This window comes from Dendrobates tinctorius, unplaced genomic scaffold (assembly GCF_039654945.1).
Source record: "Dendrobates tinctorius isolate UK_male_01 unplaced genomic scaffold, ASM3965494v1 ptg000241l, whole genome shotgun sequence".
Taxonomy (NCBI): Eukaryota; Metazoa; Chordata; class Amphibia; order Anura; family Dendrobatidae; genus Dendrobates; species Dendrobates tinctorius.
This window is the reverse complement of record NW_027361908.1, coordinates 27,368,775-27,390,825: the sequence shown is the minus strand read 5'-3', so window position 1 is coordinate 27,390,825 and position 22,051 is coordinate 27,368,775. Positions and strand designations below refer to the sequence as shown.

The 22,051-nt window shown below is 39.6% G+C and overlaps 1 protein-coding gene across 3 annotated transcripts in view; it reads left to right on the top strand.

Moving 5' to 3' along the window:
• KITLG (KIT ligand) overlaps positions 1 to 21,696 on the top strand; it is a 130,508-nt gene extending 108,812 nt beyond the window's left edge. For 2 of the 3 annotated variants that reach the window (XM_073557009.1, XM_073557007.1), the window contains 4 exons: positions 9,192 to 9,304; positions 12,174 to 12,247; positions 15,417 to 15,475; positions 16,361 to 18,942. In XM_073557009.1, the coding sequence (XP_073413110.1) occupies positions 9,192 to 9,304; positions 12,174 to 12,247; positions 15,417 to 15,456 (227 nt within the window). In that variant the 3' untranslated portion in view covers positions 15,457 to 15,475; positions 16,361 to 18,942. Of the gene's footprint in view, positions 1 to 9,191; positions 9,305 to 12,173; positions 12,248 to 15,416; positions 15,476 to 16,360; positions 18,943 to 19,739 lie in introns of those variants that run through there. The other variant, XM_073557008.1, reaches the window with a different exon arrangement.
• The last annotated feature ends 355 nt before the right edge of the window (positions 21,697 to 22,051 follow it).

The window sequence follows — 22,051 nt, the reverse complement described above, 5'->3', positions numbered from 1 at the left end:
GGGTGTGGTCAGCTTTTTTATCTCTGCTCTGCTTCATGCTGCATCTAATATCTCAGGCCTATGTTATCCTATGGGGTCATCCACATGTTCGATTTTTTTTTTTTTTTTTTGTTTCTCAGACCGAGTCTGTCCGAGGAAAAAATATCAAAATGCACGATTTGCATCTAATAGTTGGATCGCACTTGGCCATGAAACTCAATGAGCCTGTTAAAAATAAATTAGGCCACACTTGGATGACATCTGAAGGCAATCTGATTTTCACGGACTGACAAAATGTAGAACATGGAGAATTTTTTGTTTTCATCATCTCCTCATTTGGGAACATCGGATCAAACTGTGATCGATTTTCTTCTTTTAGAGAAAATATGGTCTGTGACCCCAGCTTTAGAGATGGCAATTTTCTGAAAATAATCTTCTATTGTCCACACAAAAGACCATGTATGCTATTTAAGGTGAATGAATTTGCCTTTCAGACACATTTATGATCTTGTCTGATAAATTCATCACTTTCAAGAAATAATCAAAGAAAAATGTGAGCTAGAAATATTTTAAGTACAGTTAAGGTGTGACATTGGCATGAGCATTAGTAGATATATAACACTTGTATATCTGTTTTAATGTACAGCGCTAATTTCTGATATATTATTAGCATAATGAGGGTTTGATATAGCTCTATTCATTAGACCTTGTTCTGAACCTCCAGGCATCAAAGATCTAACAAGGACTGCAAAGACAGCTGCAAAGTGACAACTCCTTCACAGCCTGGATATTCTTTACTTCATAAATGAGGCTAAACTAATAGAGCACTTAACATTCTTAATAAGCACTTAAAGGGAACCTGTCCCAAAACACTTCTAACCTGTAGATACAGTGTTAATAGTGTTTCAAAGCTGTGCGGCTGCTGCACTAAAATCATGGCTACTGGGAGAAAATGAACTTTACACCCTCCAGCTTCCAGTCATAGAGGCGCGGACACTCAGTACATAGTGAGCAGTATCTGTAAACAAGCCCCAGGACTGACAGCCAGCTCAGCAGTGCACCAGTACAGATCTGGCTATCAGTCAGTGCTGGGACGCCGTTACAGCCACCGAAGCTGCATCGGGCATGCCTCTATGACTGAAAGCTGATGAATCCTGGAGGAATAAAGTTCATTCCCTCCCAGGAGCTGGGTTTTCAGTGCAGCAGCTGGGCAGCTTTGAAACACTATGAACCTGCAGATTAACCCCATATCTGCAAGTTAATAACATTTTGGGACATCACAGATTCCTTGCAATATATTGTATTTTAGGCCATGTTCAAACATTCAGTATTTGGTCAGTATTTTACCTCAGTATTTGTAAGCCAAAACCAGGCGTGGAACAAGCAGAGAAAACGTATAATAGAAACACGTCACCACTTCTGTATTTATCACCCACTCCTGGTTTTGGCTTACAGGTAAGGGCCTGTCACACTAAGCGATAACGCTATAACTTGTGACGTAGCAGCGATATTGCTAGCGACATCGCTGTGTGTGATACTTACCTCCGACCGGCTCCCCCGCTGGTTATCGCTGATCGCGCGAGAACGTCCTGGACCATTCCTCGTCGTCAGCTTCCTGCGGCGCTTCCTGTGGAGACGAGCGTGGAGCCGGGTGGGAGGATGCAGGATCGCCTAGTGTGACAGGTAAGTAGTGACCCCCGTCCCCAGCGATGTCGCTGGTGAGATCTGCCTGTGTGGCAGCTCACTAGCGACCACTTAGCGATGCACCAGCGATCCTGACCGCGTCATATCGCTGGTCGGGATCGCTGGTGCATCGCTAAGTGTGACAGTACCTATACTGAGGTAAAATACTGACCAAATACTGATCATGTGAATGTGGCCTAAGGCTGCCTGGCCACAATCAGGAATTGCAGCGTTTTGGACAACACTGACCTGATCTAATGAGCCTCTATGAAGGAAACTACGCAGCAGAGACTAGCGTCTCATAAACCCGCAATGCTGGTGAGTATACGCAGCATCAAAGAGAAGCACAATGGGCATGAGCTTTTCTATAAATCCCATCCAATGTGCTTGTAACCTAGAACGTGTTTTGGACTGCGTCTTGAAAGACTCGCCGCATGTCCATCCCCGCCAGACATAGTAACTCCCAAACATGGAAATGCTTTTTTCCCCGTGCACACATATTTAGATTGAAAATATTCTTAGAGGTTTCTAAGCACTTTATCTAATACTTTCAGGTAGAATGCAAAGGATTTGTGTTATGCTGGGATATTAGGCACAGCTCATGGACAGTGGCGGCTGTTTCTAAAAAAAACCTTACTTTTTTTATAACAGACAGCTCATTATTTTATCGAGTTGGATAGCTTCATCTGGTATGGTTAAGTTATTGTCCAATCATCAGCAAATTGTAGAATATGCCTTTAACAACCTGCTGTCTAGACTGTATAAATCAGATCAGTGGAGTTTTCCATGGCAAACAATTGCATTATACCTTTGTTTATTCTATTGCCTGTTAGAAAATCTAGTCCTAAGTTAACAACGTGTGTGCTGGGTAGCATTGTTTCTATACTTTTGAAGAATAATGCAAGTCAAGTACCAACACAATTCTTATTTTGTTATCAAAATATTTCCTTTGTTATGAGTTGGTGTAAATCCTATTGAATAAAAACGAAATTCCGTACAGTACATCAGTTGTTTTGTAATGCCTAAAGACCCCATTAGACTAATGTCAACCACATTTACCTCATGCTTTAATGTGCATGGGAGCACGGGCCAACTTATCGTTGACAGAAATATCAGTCGGAAATGTCTGATTTCTCACAGAGATAAGCTGCCGGCAGGGATGTCTGTCGGTGGCTTTCTCTTAGAGAACACAGAAGCGCTTAGCCAATGGAGCGCTGAAGACGTCTAAGATGGTTGTCGGCCCAACAATCGGCTGATGCAGTGTCCTGTCGATAATCATCTAATGTGTATGGCCAATTCAAGTCTACATTGTGCTGTAAATAGCAGTCGGTGTTCTGCTAGCAAACTCAGTATATCAGAGTTCACAGCCTTGACACTGAGCTCTTTTATTCTTGATTCCTTTTGTTTTGAAAAAGAAATGATTCTGATAATACATATAGGTTAGGTTGTGGATGTAAATGGAATTCCAAAACATAGAGTACGACATTAATATATTACAGTAATTCCAAAACATATATGGTTTTTAAAAACGTGAATGTACTCTGGAGCTTAGACAGAAAATATCCACAATTTTCAATCACGGTGACACAATTTTCACAAAGTACCTGGACGACAAAACAAGCTTCCATGTGTCTGTGGCCCCCTTGAATTTATTGATATTTATATTACACGTACTAATGTTATACAGTGTTCTGTATCAGATTAACCTTTTCCAAATATTTACATTGTGGCATATTCCTGTGCTATACACTTGGCCTTCCACATTCTAAATACAGAGACATTTGCAGTACTTCAAATACTTTCAACTTTGTATTTTTTCCCTAGGTTCCTTTGTTACTTTACATCATACTTCTGGCAATCTTTTATATCTATTAATCCTATTTATAAAATATTTACACTGAATACTGCTTGGCAAGGATGGAGCGTAATGTCATGGTGCAGCTACCACTTTACTGCTATGTTTGGTATTTCATTTGAACCTGGTGCTCCTGCTGCTACATAGTGGAATGCCTACTCTATAAATACATTTATTTCTTTGTCAGAGTTTATTTCTGATCTTCAGTTCAGGAAGGGACTGTTTTACAAAGGGCCGACCTGTGCGTCCTGGTTTTCATAATGCCCTGTGGCACAATCTATGCTATTGCCATGCTATGTGATACAGTGGTCAGGGTCATAATTTGTATCTATACAAAAACCAAGTAATGCAACCAGTTCTGTTGTGGTTTACATTTTATTAGTCAAAGACGCTGTCCCAACTATTTTTTTTCCCTACTAATACTATCTGTGTAAGTGCATCATCCCTGGTTTACAATGCTGCTGTGATCCTATTCCAGGTCACGGGACTTATATTATGATTCACTGGATGTCACAGGCATTTGTGTGGACCCAAAAATCGCTTTCTCAATGTTAATTTATGGAACCTTGTTCTGTGTCACCATATGCTTACATTGAGAATGTAGCACCACTCCACATAAGGGTCTTCGTGTGGTCTAACAAAAAAGGTGACCTAGAAGAGGCCCAGAACAGCAATAGAAACTGGGGAAGATGGCATTCAGTAAATTTTAAAGGAGTTGTCCAGCATTAAGGTACAAGTCTACAGTCACTTTATGTGACTGCAGACTTGTGAATCCTCACATTGCCTGCAGTGAGGATGTGTCGGGGGTGGATGACGCATGACTGCAATTACGGTATGTGACTTGCATACATGTGTTCATGTGTCGACTAGATGGGCGCAGCCTCGCTCAATGCTAGAGTATTGAGCAAGGCCAACGCAGTCTAGTCTGAATGTGGACAGAAGTTTGCAAATCACATACACACGTGGTCAAAATTGTTAGTACCCCTCATTTAATGACAGAAAAACCCATAATGGTGACAGAAATAACTTGAATCTGACAAAAGTAATAATAAATCAAAAATCTATGAAAATGAACAAATGAAAGTCAGACATTGCTTTTCAACCATGCTTCCACAGAATTTAAAAAAAAAAAATAAAACTCATGAAATAGGCCAGGACAGAAATGATGGTACTCCTGAAAATGTGACAAAATGGACATGTTAAATCAAGATGTGTCCACCATTTAGCATCACAGGTGTCTACAATCTTGGAATCAGTGAGTGGGCCTGTATAGAGGGCTACAGATACTCACTGTGCTGTTTGGTGACATGGTGTGTATCACACTCTAACATGGACCAGAGGAAGTGAAGGAAAGAGTTGTCTCAGGAGATTAGAAAGAGAATTATAGACAAACATGTTAAAGGTAAGAGTTATAAGACCATCTCCAAGCAACTTGATGTTCCTGTGACTACAGTTGCACATATTATTCAGAAATTTAAGCTCCATGGGACTGTAGACAACCTCCCTGCATGTGGCCGCTTGAGGAAAATTGATGAGAAATCAAAGAGACGGATAATACGAATGGTAACAAAAGAGCCCAGTAAAATTTCTAAACAGATTAAAGGTGAATTTCAAGCTCAAGGAACATCAGTGTCAGATCGCACCATCCGTCGTTGTATGAGCCAAAGTGGACTTCATGGGAGATGACCAAGGAGGACACCATTGTTGGAAAAAAAAAAATCATAAAAAGACCAGAAGTGAATTTGGCAAAAACTACATGTTGACAAGCCACAAAGCTTCTGGGAGAATGTCCTATGGACAGATGAGACAAAAATTGAACTTTTTGGTAAGGCACATCAGGTCTATATTCACAGATGGAAAAATGAAGCATATCAAGAAAAGAACACTGTCCCTACTGTGAAACAGAGGAGGCTTTGTCATGTTCTGGGGCTGCTTTGCTGCATCTGACACAGGGTGTCTAGAATCTGTACAGGATACAATGAAATCTCAAGACTATCAAGGGATTCTAGAGAGAAATGTGATATCCAGTGTTAGAAAGCTTGGTCTCAGTCACAGTTCATGAGTCTTGCAACAGCATAATGACCCAAAACAAACAGCTAAAACACCCAAGAATGGCTAAGAGGAAAGCATTGGACTATTGTGAAGTGGCCTTCTATGAGCCCTGACCTAAATCCTATTGAGCATCTTTGGAAAGAGCTGAAACATGCTGTAGGGAAAAGGCAACTTTCAAACATGACACAACTGGAGCAGTTTGCTCTTGAGGAGTGGAAGCATGGTTGAAAAGCAATGTCTGACTTTCATTTCTTCATTTTCATAGATTTTTTTATTTATTATTACTTTTGTCAGATTCAAGCTATTTCTGTCACCATTGTGGGGTTTTTTTTGTCATTAAATGAAGGGTACCAACAATTTTGACCACGTGTGTATCTGCGGTCACATGACGGTACCGGAACTGGAAAATTCTCCCAGCACGCAGTGCATGCACATGGTATGACTGCAGACTTGTAGCCTAAAGCTGTTCAACCCCTTTAATGCACCTACACAACATTACATGGATAATTAGACAGTATTTTGAAAAAATGTTGGGAGTGCTTCTTTACCTCTTGCAGGTGACTTTTCAGAATAAACTATCGTGTGTGTGCATATGGAATTACACTATTTCTGACCATTCTATGGCTTGTATCCTGCATTTTTCACCAGTTTTCCCCTCTGAAAGCTCATTATTTTGAGCTTTCAGTTCTCTTTGAATAGTCGGGGGAGAAAAGGTATGTCACCCATGCACAGTTCACTGAAACAGAGTTCCATGCTCTCCTTTCACTGTTTAGGATATGTCTTTGTATGTTTCTACTGCTACTTCTAAACATGATACAGGAGTACTAAATACTGTAGCTGTCAATCCAGCTCTAGGAGAAACTAAATCACTCACTGACTGTCAGTTTTTGCCTCTGCTTGTTTTCTCATTCTGCTCCCCACTGCTGTGTAACCTGATACCTCACTCTTTTGGTAGTCTGTCTTGCTTTTACTATGATGGATTTGTCCTGTTTTTTTTTTTAAGTGGATAGGGAGTTTAGGTGGAGGGAAAGGGAAGGGGTTCAAAAGTGGAGACATTTTCCTGATACTATGTATTTTATTAAGTTTCTGATATTCTTTTATTCTGTTGATTCATGCAAAGTTTCTTAAAATGACAGTAACCATTTAATTTTTCGAGTATAAGAAATGTAATCATGTCACTTAGTCCAAGGGCACTGGGATTTATAAGAAACCAAGTCCACTACCATCTTAGAATAGAATACCAGTGTTTCCAACTGTCTACACAAGTGCATGTAAAAAAACCTACTATTTCCAGTCAAGGGCATGCAATTCTTAAGAAAAAGGTTGTTACGTAAGAAGAGACCTTCATACTTTTCTAGCTTAGGGGGCCTGTATTGTAAATGTATGCATATTTATCTTCCACTGGTGCTATAAATGAGCGGCTTTGTTAGGGAACATCTGTATAAAGTTAAAGTACAAGTGATATTTTTCAGTGTAAATCTTATATCCCCATTAAAGGTTCATCTTTTCCTAAATCTTATTTGACACATCTGTGCCTTTCCCTTTGTCATGCTTTATTAGTTCAGGATGTGATTAGATACGATCATGATCTCTTCTCCTGCTTTTAAAACATGTTCAGCACTGACGCTTGGCTGCCCCAAAACGGATAATAGGTATAGACAAAAACTACAGTATATCTTATAAAAGGTGTTAATGGAAGGAATCAAATTTTGCAAATAATGAACGTGCTAAAACCATGACAGATTAGGGAGGGTTCTTTTATTAAATTACCTTCCGAGAACCTTTAATCTTATAATATCTGTAACCTAACAATTATTTAAAGTCTCCATGAATAACTATATTCGCCAATCTACATGCATGGCCATGGTATTTAGATGTTTTGTGTGTGATTTGGAATCCATGATTAATTCTGAGAAAAAGATATTGTCCTGAAATATTCCTTTATAATAAATTTTTATATAATCATTCCTTTGTAATACATTTTGTCTTTTATTATATACGGTATATTATACTTTTGTATACATATTTTATTTCACTGTCAAGGCAAGTATCATGACTCTCAGAGGCCGCAGGTTCAAAAAGGCTACCTTGGGCAGACTAGGGACAAGCCACTCCAACTAGGAGATTCCAGAGGAACCCTAACCACCCTTTAACCTCTGTACAGGGATCTGGTCTTACAATGAGGTACTGTGGAATGCTTCCATGGAAGGGCTGCCATCCATAAGAGCGCACCAGAGGCAAGAAGCGTCAAAGCGTCAGGGACAAAATCGTAAAGCAAGCAGGTAGTCAAAAGTCAATCCTAGGTCAAAGAACTAGATCAGAACAACAAACAGGAGCACATCAGTATACAAGAGGACAGCAATGCTATTGACTGGCAGTGGAGACAGAGCTTCAGGGGCTTAAATAGCTGACTGTCTCACATGGGGCTGTCAGGATGAAGTGTACCAAACCTAGATCAAATTTAACCCCTTAGCTCCCTTATAAGGCAGCAACAATTCCCAGTAAAAAGCAGGGCTGGCACTGTCACAGGTCACAAGCAACAAAGGTATGCTGATGCACAGCGGCCAAAGTGGAAACAGAGGAGGCATGAATCAACAACAGATGTTACAGAAAGTCCTCTAGAGTTTCAGTGGATCTCCTCTGGTTAAAAGTTGGGTTGTAAAACCTAGGCTTAAGAGTTAAACAGGTTGTTCTCTTAGAATAAATAATAAATAGTTGATCATTTGAGGAAAAATATTGGGACCTCTTTGTAATTCCGAGAATTGGGGTCTCAAAGTCCCTCTGTGAATGAAGCAGTAGTGCATTACATATTAGCAGTGTTCCTATAAACACTGATTTACAAAGAGGAATTTCACACCCTTTTAAGAAAATCTCCAATGGACTTTGAAGTGCTACAGATGCATCATTAAGTGATGTAGCCCTCTCGTTCAGTAGGGTGCCTTCTAGTGGATGGTCACCATTTTTATTACGTTATATTTTAATATTCACCAACAGTGGAGACCCTTTCTTAGTGATGGCCAAGTAAGCTCAGTGTTATTTATTGAGATTTTTCCACTCAAAACATAAGCCTGAGTTTATTTTCTGTAATATTTTCAGCATTAGAAGTCTGGAAATCTGTTTATTTCTTCAGTAAACAAGAAGATTGCTGAATTACACAAGTTCTAAAATTTCTACCATTTTTCATGTTTTATTATAACATGTTCTAGTTGATAACCAGAGAGAGAGGATAAGGGGGAAGATACATAAAATGGCATTTCCAATGCAATTATTTAATATTGTTAGATAAAACCAAGATTCAATCCACAAGAGAGCCCAGGTATATTGTCTGGGTTGCTATATTTTATCTGCCAATGTGATTACCAGTACAACTAAACATCATGTCCCTTTATGAAAATATTCAAATGCCAAGTATAATATTTTGTACAGTAAATATTTACAGAACCTAAAGTTTTGGCCTACTTCTACATTAATTTACGGTACTTAAAGGTGGTAGCTTGAATTCTCTAAATTCTAAATTATTTTTTTCATCTTCATACATTTATCTTTGTTATAATAAAAATAATGTTGTTCTGAATAGGCCTTTTAATTGGATAGGTAAACTTATCGCTATGTTTGCTTACAGGGTACACGGGGCCAAGTGAAATCAGCAGACTGCCATTGCAATGGCCGAGCATAGCATCAATAGCACTGACGTCGCTAGTTGTTGGATTTGCCTTAGGTGTTTTATGTTGGAAGGTAAGTTATAATATGTAATGCCTATATCCTCTAGTAGGAAGTTGGTCATTCTCATTAAATTTATAATTGTGTTAGGCCTCTTTCACAAAAAAATGGGAACGTTGTGTGTTTTGCTTTTTTTTTCTGAATTAAAAATAAATTTTGAAAAAAAAAAAAATCTTTAGTCCAGGTAGTAAATTGCGATTCACGACTGAGTTGTCAGTCATCCAGACTGAGGCTGGCCATACACATACGGCCCCCATACAAGTTGGAGTCGGAAAATAATCCTTATTTAGGCTATGTTCACACATTGCGTTTTTGCTTTTTTTTTCTTTAGCGGCTAGTTTATGCAAATTAAAAGCTGCGTCTTACATTACCAACAAAAACTATGAGATTTAATTTTTTTTTTTTCCCTGACTGAATTGGAAAACTGCTGCATTTTTTTAAAACTGCAGCAAGTCACTTCTTTCAGCATTTTAGCAGCATTTTTTCACCCATAGAAAGCAATGAGTAAGTGATAATACGCAGCTATCAGGTTTTGCTGCTTTTTTTTGGTGCAGAAAACTCAGGAACAAGAGGCACTAAACTGTATGAGCATGCACAAGAGACAGGTGTACTCGAAAAACACAGCAAAAGATACAGCAAATCTTCCTTTTTGTAAGCAGCTTTTCTATTGCCAAGAGAGCAGGTTTTGACTACAGAAGAAAACGCAGCAAAAACGTGTGAGCAGGTTGCGGGATGCAGTGACAGACAGGAGACAGAGTTAACAAGTTTAATAACAGGGGAATACTCCACACAGCGAGGTAAAGGGTTAAACAGTAGATTAAACAGTATAAATGACAAAGGATATTGTGAGGTGAAGAACAAGGGTTCAGATAACGGCAGTTCCTCTGAAGCACTTGTGTCAGGAGTTCCTCTAAGGGTACCATTACACCTAGTGACTCACCAGCGATCCCAACCAGCGATATGACGCGGTCAGAATCGCTGGTGCATCGCTGGGTGGTCGCTAGTGAGCTGCCACACAGGCAGATCTCTCCAGCGACATCGCTGGGGACTGGGATCGCTACTTACCTGTCAGACGCGGCGATCCTGCGTCCTCCCGCCCGGCTCCACGCGTCGCTCGTCGTCACAGCAGGAAGCGCCGCAGGAAGTGGACGACGAGGAATGGTCCAGGAGCTTCTCGCGCGATCAGCAATAACCAGCGGGGGAGCCGGTCGGAGGTAAGTATCACATGCAGCGATATCGCTAGCAATATCGCTGTAACGTCACAAAATCGGTGACTTTACAGCGATATTGCTAGCGATATCGCAGTGTGTAACGGGGGCTTAACTGTAACTCCTGCTGGGTACTCAATAGCACCGACAACGGCTGTCGCGGTGTCTTTTCCAGGAAGGTCCTGTGGGCATCTATGCTCCGTCTTCTGGTGGCAGCGGTCGGTCTCTGGTACCTTCTGCTGAGCCTAGTCCATATGCTAAAGTGGCTGAAAAGGGTACAGGCCACAGTTTTGTACGAGCCCAACTTGGCTCTGCAAATATACACTGGTGAAGTCAGGGTTCAAGTGTCTGGGCAAATATTCGCTGGCAACGCTAGGACGCAAGTTTCAGTCCCATATGCGGTCCCTCTTATGTGGCACATGCTGATGCTCCCAGTACAGAGCACTCGTCTGCCTGGCTGCTGCTGGATACATGGCTTCCCTCAGTGCAGTGGTCCCTTTGCAGACATCAGTGGGACCCTGTCAGTGCGGCCTGTGGTGGCGCCAGTGATCTGTGTGGGGAGGGGAAGTGGAGCGCGCTGCTCACCTGACTGTGCGCTGCCCTCTGTTCGCACTAAACTCCTCTGTTGCGCACACTTTCTCCTTTTATCCCCCCGCCCCCTCGGTCAGGAGAAAGGTCCAGCACACTAAAACTTCCCCCCGGGAACAAGGATGCAGCCTTTCTAATTCTGGACCCAGAACGCAGGAACCCGCGATCTCGTCGTTTCCCCTTACAAACGCAAAGTGTGAACATAACCTTAATGAGTTTGCGGGACTCTCTCTAGACAGATTTTTTTAAGGGGAGCTAAGGATCAGTTCGATTCTTTTATTCTTCAGGAGATAAAGTGCTACAAGATGAGGCTGGCAGCAGCTTCCTCACTCACTCTCCATAGAGAACACATGAATACTGGGCTGAGCGAAGCATTCATGCATTTGGGAGAGTTAGGATAGAGAGCGGTCGGGATAGAGCACGGTTGGCAAAAAAATCACATCACATCAGCTTTGATATAGCTGTTAGCTCATTGAAAAGGGAGCTATTTTCATCAATCTCCATAAAAACAAGCACACTCAATGCCCTCACTATTGTATACTTATTTCAGTGAGTACAGTAGGCAGTTACTTCTGGCAGTAACTTACTTTCCAGCCAAAGAAAAGAAAATAGAAATTCAACTTGCTATTTTTTTTCCGCCAACATCTGCCATCAGCCATGGTAAAGACCAAAATCCCACCATAACTTCACACTGCTCTTTAGAAAAATAAATGAGACACGCCTAAGCTAGGATCCATTTTAGGCCGTGGTGTCTCACATCAATACCCGGCACTGCCGGCGGCACTCGGACCGGAGTGTTCAGCTGCATAGAAATACATGTAGCCGCACACTCCAGTCCCGAGTGCCGATGGCATTGCCAGGTATTGATGCGAGAGACTCGTGTGAGTTTCTCGCATCACACTCACAAGTGTGACCCTGGCCTTACTGCTGCACTTTAATAACGACGGAGCATAGAATGTAAAATCTCATTGCACCACCTATACATTTTTACCAGGTTTTTAAAGCTTTCCTGCTTTTGCTTTAAAATTGACGCCCCGTGTTTTTTTCTTTTATTTATCCCATAAATGCATGTCTTTTATATTATTAAGGTAAAGCACAGAAGAGGTCATGCAGCAACTGAAATCCCTGAAACCTCCATTGATCAAAGAGAGGCTAATGAAAAGTATGTTGTTTGTTCCTTTCTTCATTTTAAAGGCTGACTACTTCATGCATTATTTTGTCTTTGGCTGGGGACACACTTGCGAGTGTGATGCGAGAAACTCACGCCAGTCTCTCGCATCAATACCCGGCACTGCTGCCGGCACTCGGACCGGAGTTTGTGGCTGCATAGAAATACACGCAGCTGCACACTCCGGTCCCGCGTGCCAGTGGCAGTGCTGGGTATTGATGCGCAAGTTTCTCGCATAACACTCGCAAGTGTGACCCCGGCTTTTGAAATATTCCAGTTTTTCCTGGTTAAGCATATATGGGTTTTTAGAATGTGTCTGTTAGATACTTTTTTTTTTTTTTTACATAAAAAGTGATAAGAGTGGGAAGATATTATGTAGAGCTTGAAGCTGTCATTGGCACAAAATTATTCAGTCTCCCTTCAATTTGCTCCCATTGCATGCTGATAATTATAAATGAGCGAATTTATTCAAGTAAAATGTAATTCTTAAATATACAAAAAACAGCTTTTCTGAAAATATGGGTTTTTGCAAACTCACTTTGTGCGAATTCAGAAAAATGGCAAGAAGCGAACCGCATCTTCATGCTGAAACCAGAATTCGGACGTCACAGTAACCACTGAGGCCTGATTATGGCCAGAAGTCCTAGCCAAGACTGAACAGGACTAAATTGCAACAGTGTAAAGAGGATGCCAGGCAGAAGCTCTTCTTTTTCTCATCACTCTCTGCCAGAACTTCTGGCCACAACCAGACCTCAAAGAACATCCATGATGTTACAACGTGCAACACACAGTGACCTCCAAAGTCTTGTCATGGCCGGATGTCCAGGCCTAGAGTGAGCAGGCCACGACATGCGGCTTACGACGGGGTAAAAAATAGGTAGTTATGAGACTCATCAGGTGGCAGTAAGTAGTAGAGGGGCCGGAGAGGTAAGTATAAATTTTTGTTTGATTCTGCAACTTGCATTTATTATGCTGTATGGTCTAGCGGGACCCTAGAAGATAATAAGGGACATTCAATTCAAAGAGAATAACTTTGCTGCAAGTAAAATTTTCCAGGAAAATCGGACAGAATTTGAGAAATTAAGCGGATCTGCTCATGTCAACTTATAATGACTTGTGTAGAATATCTACAGGTGTCTGAAAGATCATGATATTTTCCCACTCTCTATGTTGAAGGAAGTAAACAACAAACAATATCAAAGAAACTCATCTGGCTCCATATGTGTTGAATTATTGCCAGGAGTTAACCTAGCTTCTCTGCCTAAAATCGGTAGACATAAATCTGTTTCATACTGATTTATATCTATCCCGTAAAACTGAGTACAGTAGTGGACATTTTAATTTAGATAAATAGAAAAAAAGTGTCCAAACACAAGGATGTCAGCGCCATCACACGCACATACAAGAACAACAAAGAAGAATCCAGAACAAGGATCATTAATGGCAATAGCAGGCCTGGCACAAGCATACAGACACACAATGATGGCTGGCAGAGCGGTGGCCCTATAGGCAGACACAGTCCTGCATCCTTTTAGCACAGGAGGCAGCACTGATTGCCAACCTATTATCTCTGGCACACGCCTACAAAAATCTGGGCAGCTCCAATGTGGCGGCTGCCTGGCACTGACTAATCAGACAAGTCCACCATGCAGCATTGTCCACTCACCACATACAATGACCTGGAGTCTGAGCATCAACAAGCTGCCACTCCACTAAGGTGGTAAAATGGTGCGTCTTCGCCAACAGACAACGCCTCCTTCTACCAAAATGCTTAGCCAAGCACAAGTCCTGCACACGGGCCTGTCCGGAGCTATAGTAGGGGACTTCCTATTGGGATAAGTAAGGGATGTGGGAGCGAGAAGGGAGACGAGAGCCACCGACAACCCACCATTCGGGAGCAACGTGTGAGCGATTAACTGGGGAGGTATAATGGAGACAATATCCATGAGCACAACTATGATTGGAATAACTCTCATTGGTCAGAGCTATGATGGGGATAACTCTCATGGGACACAGCTATGATGGGGGTAACTCTCATGGGACACAGCTATGATGGGGACAGAATAATGGAGAAGAGCTGTGATGGGGACAGTAATGAAGCAGTGTTGTGATGGAGAGAAATGAATGGAGAAATGCTTCAATGGGGATAGAGTAATGGAGCAGAGCTGTGATGGGACAGAGTAATGTAGAAGACCTGCCATATGGACAGATGAATGGAGAAGAGCTACAATGGGGACAGATGAATGAAGTAAAGCTGTGAAGGAGCAGAGCAATGATGGGGACATTACTCTGTCCTTATAACTGTGTCTAATGAGAGTTAGCAACATCATAGCTGTGTCCTATTAAAGTTACCCCCATCATAGCTGTGTCCCATGAGAGTTACCCCATCATAGCTGTGTCCCATGAGAGTTATCCCCATCATAGCTGTGTCCCATGGATTTTGTCTCCATTATACATTACTCCCCTTGCTCACTTTCACACACACATACACCTACATAATCACTCTCATTAACATTTTACCTGACAGACTGTATAACCTGTCCCCAGAGGTGGGATTTTCACACTCCTCTGACACCTGCTCTCTGATGACATCACTCTGCACTCCAGGGAGGCTGGGAGAGATCTTAACAGTAATAGAGATCAGCAAGGGGGTGGTAAGGAATATAGGCATAGGTAGGGGGTATATCACTCTTCATTTCCATACACTGGCTAGGAGGCACTCCACTGTAATTGATCGCACTGAGGAAGGGAAGCTGATTGGAAGAGAACAAAAGAAGCTAACAGTTTTAAACTTTACATACTCTTTGCCGCTCTGGCTCTGCCCCTCCATTTAGCCCACCCCCCAATGTCTGACAGCTGTGACACAGTCTACTATGCTGACTGCAGGCTGGAGCTAGTACAGGAGAGCAGTGCAGTGATGTTGCCGCCCTCTCTGCACAGCAGCTGCCTGCCGCCTGAGGTAACATGCTCAACTTGCCTCATTATAGGTGCGCCCCTCATTATTGCAGACTAAAATGTCCTCTAAAATGAATTTTTTCCTTTTTTGTGACTTATTAATGAATATGCTCTCTCCTAATGTACAGCGGTATAGTCAAGCAATAGATAGTATATAATGTGATGAATTATTAGTATATGTAATATGCTTTCTGCTATCTCTTTTTAGCATGCTTCAGCAGACAGCAAGAGGAGTCTCTGTAATATAAACATCTTCAGCAATATCTGGTAAGTAATTACACCGACATTTTACAAGTATGCATTTTATTATGTATTGGTACAAATACCAGAGTTAGTCTTGTAGCAAATTCTGTGCAAACCTTCTGAAATATTGCAAATGGTGGGTGACTCAGTGGTTACACTGCAGCTTTGCAGCGCTGGGGTTCTGGGTTCAAATCCCACCAAGGACATCAATAAGGAGTTTGTATGTTCTAGTGTTTGCATGAGTTTCCTCTGGGTTCTCCGCTTTCCTCCCATGTTCCAAAGACATACTGATAGGGATTCTAGATTGTAAGCCACATCGGGGACAGCGACGATAATGTCTGTAAAGCGCTGCAGAATTAATGGCCCTATATAAATGAGTAAAATAAAAAAATAAAAATAAACAATAAAAAGTTCCAAAAATAATTGCATTAATACATGTTTTATATTGTGCCCAGTGAAAAACAGCCACTCAGATTTGTGACCTTAGGATATGTTCAGAAGTGGTGTGGAGTTGGAATTGGAGCTAGTTTTGGGCGAAGATGGAGTCAGTAGAAAATTTGACTCCAACTGTAAAAAATACAATATCTGTTATTAATAATATAGTTATAAAATAATACCAGATAATTATGTATTTTAACTAATTATTGACCATTTATGAAGGAGTCGAGGTCTGAACAAATAGGGGTCAGAACTTTGGCTTACTCACTCCACAACCCTGATGTCTTAATGGGATTTTCTTATTTTTTTTTCCCAAAGTGGGTTTAAAGCCTAATGTGTGAACTGTTTGGTAGAGTAGCTCCACTCGCTTTTTTTCCAACACAGCCTATGGACAACAGTGGCATCATCGGATGTACATGTATACTAAACATTACCTATTTTGAGAATATTCTGTCTCAATTTCTTCTACAGGTGTCAACGCTCTATTAGCTTTAAATCTGGAACAGTCAAAAACAGACTCCTGTTCTTTTGATGCAACAAACTATTTTTCGGACTCCTCTGAGATGAACTGAATCATTGCCACCTGAATTGACACCATTTGCAAGAGTTTGTGCCTCACTGGATTGTCTCCCATGCACACTAGCCCTGTCTGTCTGCTTAAGACAATAGCTATCATTTCTGGAGAACCTTTAACAGAAGATATATGGAGAAACAGAGCTATGCCAAACACTAATCGCTTAGGAAACAATTCTATGGTAGAGACATTATCCTGCCAAGATAAAAAAAAAAAAACAGATTTCACAATTACTGGATAATTTAGTCTGTTTTATTAGAGAGATTTTACCATACCATTGATGAGATGGAGCAGAAATAGATGAGTTTTATGAAAATGTGTAACACTCCTTACGATCCCGACTCCTGGAATACAGTCACACCTTGTCAACATGAAGAAACATGGAGAAACATTTGCAACAACATATCTATATATAGGACCGAGTTGTCCTAGCACAAGAGTCAGGATTTACATATATACTTTTTAAAGATCACATAATAAATATATTTTTTTATATTCAACACGCATTTCTGTACATAAAGTATTATAATATGTACCACTTACATTGAGTTGGTAACTCTGTTGGCTTAACGGTCCTTTTTAGCTATAAATTAAGAATACAAAATAGTTCTAAATAATGTAACCAAATATGAATGGACATAATCTATTTAAATCCATTTCACTGGGACATTGTGGCATAGCTCTGATTGCAGTCATACAAACAGTTGATGACAGTATTTGTGCCACAAAGAATGTTTCTCCAGCAAAGTACCGCGGGAAAAAAGCGCTGGAGATGGTGTAAAAAAGAAAAAAAATACATTCAGTTATGCATTGAATGGCATAACAAAGTGGTCTGTATTTATATACAATTTAAATTATTTATTGCAACCATTTACTATAGTAGAAATTATGATCTTAAATACTTTATTACACATCTGATGTCATAACATTAATAATTCATATGAGAACATATGCCAGTCGTGACATTTGCTTGTAGTGCTACATTGGAATCTGTTATAATATTTTGCTCACTTTTCTTTGAGCCTAATAATCATGACATGAAACAATTATCTATTTTTTTTCTGTTAATCTCCTTGTTTTATTGCATATTTCCAAGATATGATATTAATAGAATATTCTCAAAGTGCTTTGGAGAGAAGAATTTCTGTCTTTATTTTTATATTGTACAGCCATTTCTCAAGGTTATACGATATAAAATTTTCTTAATACATTTCCCAGCTATACGCTGCAGCATATTAAATGAAATCTTCTTGCGACCGGGTGAATAATAGGTAATATATACATGGGTCACTAGGTGGATGATGGTCTCTGAAGTTACAGTAGTAGTAATAAAAAAGTTATTGGTAGTATAAAAAAAAACAAAAAACAATTCATGCTCACTCCAAATGTCACTCTTGCACAATTTCACCTAAAAAAAAAGCAGCTTTGCTGGGTTTTTTTAGTGAAACATTTGGTAAAAAAATATTACCTGCATGTTGTCTTTATCCGGATATTAACAGTGATTAGCTATGCAGAAACTTCAAAACGAAAGAAACCTAGTTAAGTTTCTAATATAGATATAACAGTTGACAAGCCTTTTTTCTGGGCTTTTCTCAAAATAGGGCCTTTTCTGGATGCTTGTGTATGACGCTAGGGTTATTACATATGGTTCGTATGATCTAATGAGAAAAAAAATTCATTTTAAAGAATAACTAAACTTTCTTCATGATTTTTTTTATACTTGGCAAACTCTTGAGTTGCCTGTAGGTCAGTTTCCAGGTTATAAGACCTTCACCATTTGCACACTAGACCTGTAAGAAGTATGTAGCTCAGCAGATAAAAGTGCTCAGGCCCCTGTCTTACCAGGCACACAGACTGAAGTATCGATTCAGTTGAAAGCATTGGCTCTGTAGTCTGTACTTTCTATTGAATCTACATGTGTACTCAGGAGCTCTGTGCTCCTTTCCACTGAACTGTGTGCTCCTGTCTGCTGAGCTGCACACTTCTGTATACTGAGCTGCGTGCTCCTGTCTGCTGAGCTGTGTGCTCCTGTCTGCTGAGCTGCGTGCTCCTGTCTGCTGAGCTGCGTGCTCCTGTCTGCTGAGCTGCGTGCTCCTGTCTGCTGAGCTGCGTGCTTCTGTCTACTGAGCTGCGTGCTTCTGTCTACTGAGCTGCACGCTTCTCGACACACATGAATCTGCATACAGTTCAAGTGCTTACTAACTATAAAATCTGGAAGAAAGTTTACTTTCTCTTTATATCATACCTTTAGATTCTCATTTTACTGACTGGTTCAGCCTCTAAGTTATTAGACATGATGGAACCTGGAGGCTTTACTTACTGAAGACAAGGGACAACTTACTAGTGGTTTTTAAAATTCATGCAAAAAAATCTGTCACATATTGGAACATATTTATCAATACTGTTTGTTAGTGAAAAATTTGTTACATTTGGTGCATTTTAAATTCTGATTTTCTAGTTAAAGCTGTGTTTACTCCAACTAATAGTTGACTATCTTTATGTAAAAAAAAAAATTCACCCAAATTCGGGCACATTTTTGGTCACAAACTGTTGCATATAAGGTCGTGCCCTGTACAGTAATCCACACCCCTTATTGGAAAATCACCCCCTTGTTGGGGAAGGCACAGAAAGTGACAAAAATAATAAATCTGGAATAATCATCAAAGAGGTATATTTTTATACAATTTGTGCCAGAATTCGGGTGCATTTAGGTGTGTCATGTGTCAATAAGAAATAAGACTAGTAAATGATTGCTGTTAAGAAAAGTGTCTTGACTAATACCATAAAAGATGTTATAAGTAAAAGCATTTATAAATTTAGCGAGGAAAGTCAAAGTCTAGCATCTTGAATATTTTCTAAAAGTCCAATTTTATTAGCAAAAGTAGACCGGATGTGTGATCTATCGCAAAAATGCCGCAAAACTTGAATTAAACAAGCAAAATCATAGCAACGCGTTTCGATCTAAAAAGTCCTTAATCCATGCTATAATGTTTTGCTGTGTTGAAGGAGAAATTAATTTCAGTTTTAGTAAATGTTTCCATAACGTGCACATTTTAGAATTGGTATTATGCCTTCGACACCTAAACTGCCTACAGTTCTTTTAAGCAAAAATCCAATTACACTAGGAGTGCATTGGACTGTGTTGGTCCCAGGAGTCCAAGTATTTATGCTGTAATACAAGCACTAAAATGTGACCCAATTTGAAATCGACCTTTTCTTGTACAATATGTTTTATGCTCACATTATTTTTTGTCTTTTTACATTTTTAATGTACAGGTACAGAAACTAAGTTTGTGGTTACTTCAGCACCAAAGAAGGCAAGATGCATTTGTGCAAGAAATGTGTAATGATTCTGAATACTAACATATACAAATGTTCAGACAGTTGCCGAGGATCATGCAATTATAATCTCTCAGATCAATGTTTCTTTTAAACCTTTTACTTAAAATCATAAATCAGGAATGTCCATATTTTTTATTTACAAAAAACACTAAGACCCTAATTCAAAACTTTTATAGCAGAATTCTGGAGTAAAAAATTTTGAGAAGAATGCAAGGCTGCGCAAGAATTTTGTGACTTTTGGCATTTTTACGCCATTTTCACTCAACACGGACAAAGTTGGGACAAAATCAGAGCTGGGTCAGGGCATGATGACTTCCGCTCATCAAATTCAGTGAGCAAGATTTATGGCAAAGCATACGCGATTAACACACGCCTCTTTGCGCATTGCATGATTCATTAACAGGCTTGTGCCTCTTAATAAAACAGATGCTTCACATTCCACAAAAGACCGGCCTGTTGATTTGGGGCCCAAATATTTATAGTAGAAAAGATTACATTTGTGCCCATTTGACTTGCTTTTATTCAAATAGATGAAAACATGAGATTTACTATGTTTTTTTTTTACTATACACTGGAAGGTGGAAAGTATAAGGTGCTTTGGTGTGCCAGCCTTTACGTCTCCAAAAAATATAACAAAGCACAATCTAATTGTCAATAGTTTAAAAACCATGAGTATATGTGCACACGTCTTTTTCAGTCAGATTTTGCCTGGACTCCACTTGAAAAGTGCCCAATAAAATAAGTGCTGTGTACATGTACAGTCTTTTGTCACTTATTTTAACTGCATCTGGGTTTGCAAACACTGGTGCAGATAAAAGAAGTGACATGCTCATTCTTCCGGAGGAGTCACCGTAAGAATGATTGCAAAGCCGCCTCAGGAAAGCTGCTATGCAGGCATTCAACTGACATATCTGCACATACCCGAAGTGCGCGTGCCTCCAGCTTTCTTAAAGCAGCTATAAAAGTTAGAACATTTCTGCATTTTTTCCCAAATATCGTGCACCAACTGGTGTCCAGGGCCAGCTTATATATGATATTCGATTTTTATCGCTAATTACAACCCAAAAGGAGGTGCAATATTGTTTTTTGAAGGAAATTAGCCATGTTCTTGGGATCCTGCACAATTTCTTTAAGGCTGGGATCACACATGCGAGGAATACCGCCAAGTCTCATTTCTTAATACCCGGCACTGCCGCCGGCACTCGAATCGGAGCGTGCAGCCGCATAGCAATACATGGAGGCGCACACTCCGCTCCTGAGTGCCAGCGGCAGTACCGGGTATTAACAGACGAGACTCGGCCGTATTCCTCACATGTGTGATCCCGGCCTAATACTTTTTATTGCAACTCTTCCCCATTTTCATTGAATGCACAGCACTGAATTTAAAAAAAATATACATTTAAAATCTCAATTATCCTATCTTCTTGTCAACATAACCAGCAAATTAGAACAGATTAGAGGACTTTTTTTTACATTATTTTATTTTTAAAGCTCATCTTTGACCTACATATTACTTTTTTTTGTATGAGTTTACACAAAAAGGATACCAAAAGAATGGCTTTTAAAAAATGTAAGACTTTTTTTTTTGTCCAACAGTAAAAAAAACATACTAAAACAGACCACTAAACCAGCATACTTTTTTTTTAAAGTTTGAATAATATTAAATTAAATATCAAAGGGTTTTAGGAATGTCTTTATTTGTGAGTCTTTCATCTTTAACTTTTATCAATATAAAATATTCATTACAAAAATAATATTTCAGAAACCCGTTTATGAACTTTGAAGTTGCTTTCAATTTAATTAAAAAAAAAAGTTACTACAATTAGTAAAATAATTTTGAAAAAAAACAATACAAAGCATTGATGTACTATATATTTATATATATATATATATATATATATATATATATATATATATATATATATATATATATATATATATATATTAGTAACATTTTGTTGTTTCTATTATGGAAGTGCTAAGCAAATGCAATGTATTCTAACAGATCCAAAGCATTGCCAATTGTCTACTGGCTGCATGGTGACCCATCTATAATCACAATGTTGCCATTTTTCTTTTTACTGGTGGTATGATGGTAAATATATATATATCTCCAAAACATTGCCATTATTACTTGTGGTAACATAAATGAATGTTTTTGTGGCACTTGAGATAATGAGGATGTTTACAGCATCAGGGCAGGTTTGAGCAGTAGAACCATTGGATATTATGGTTTGGATAACTAT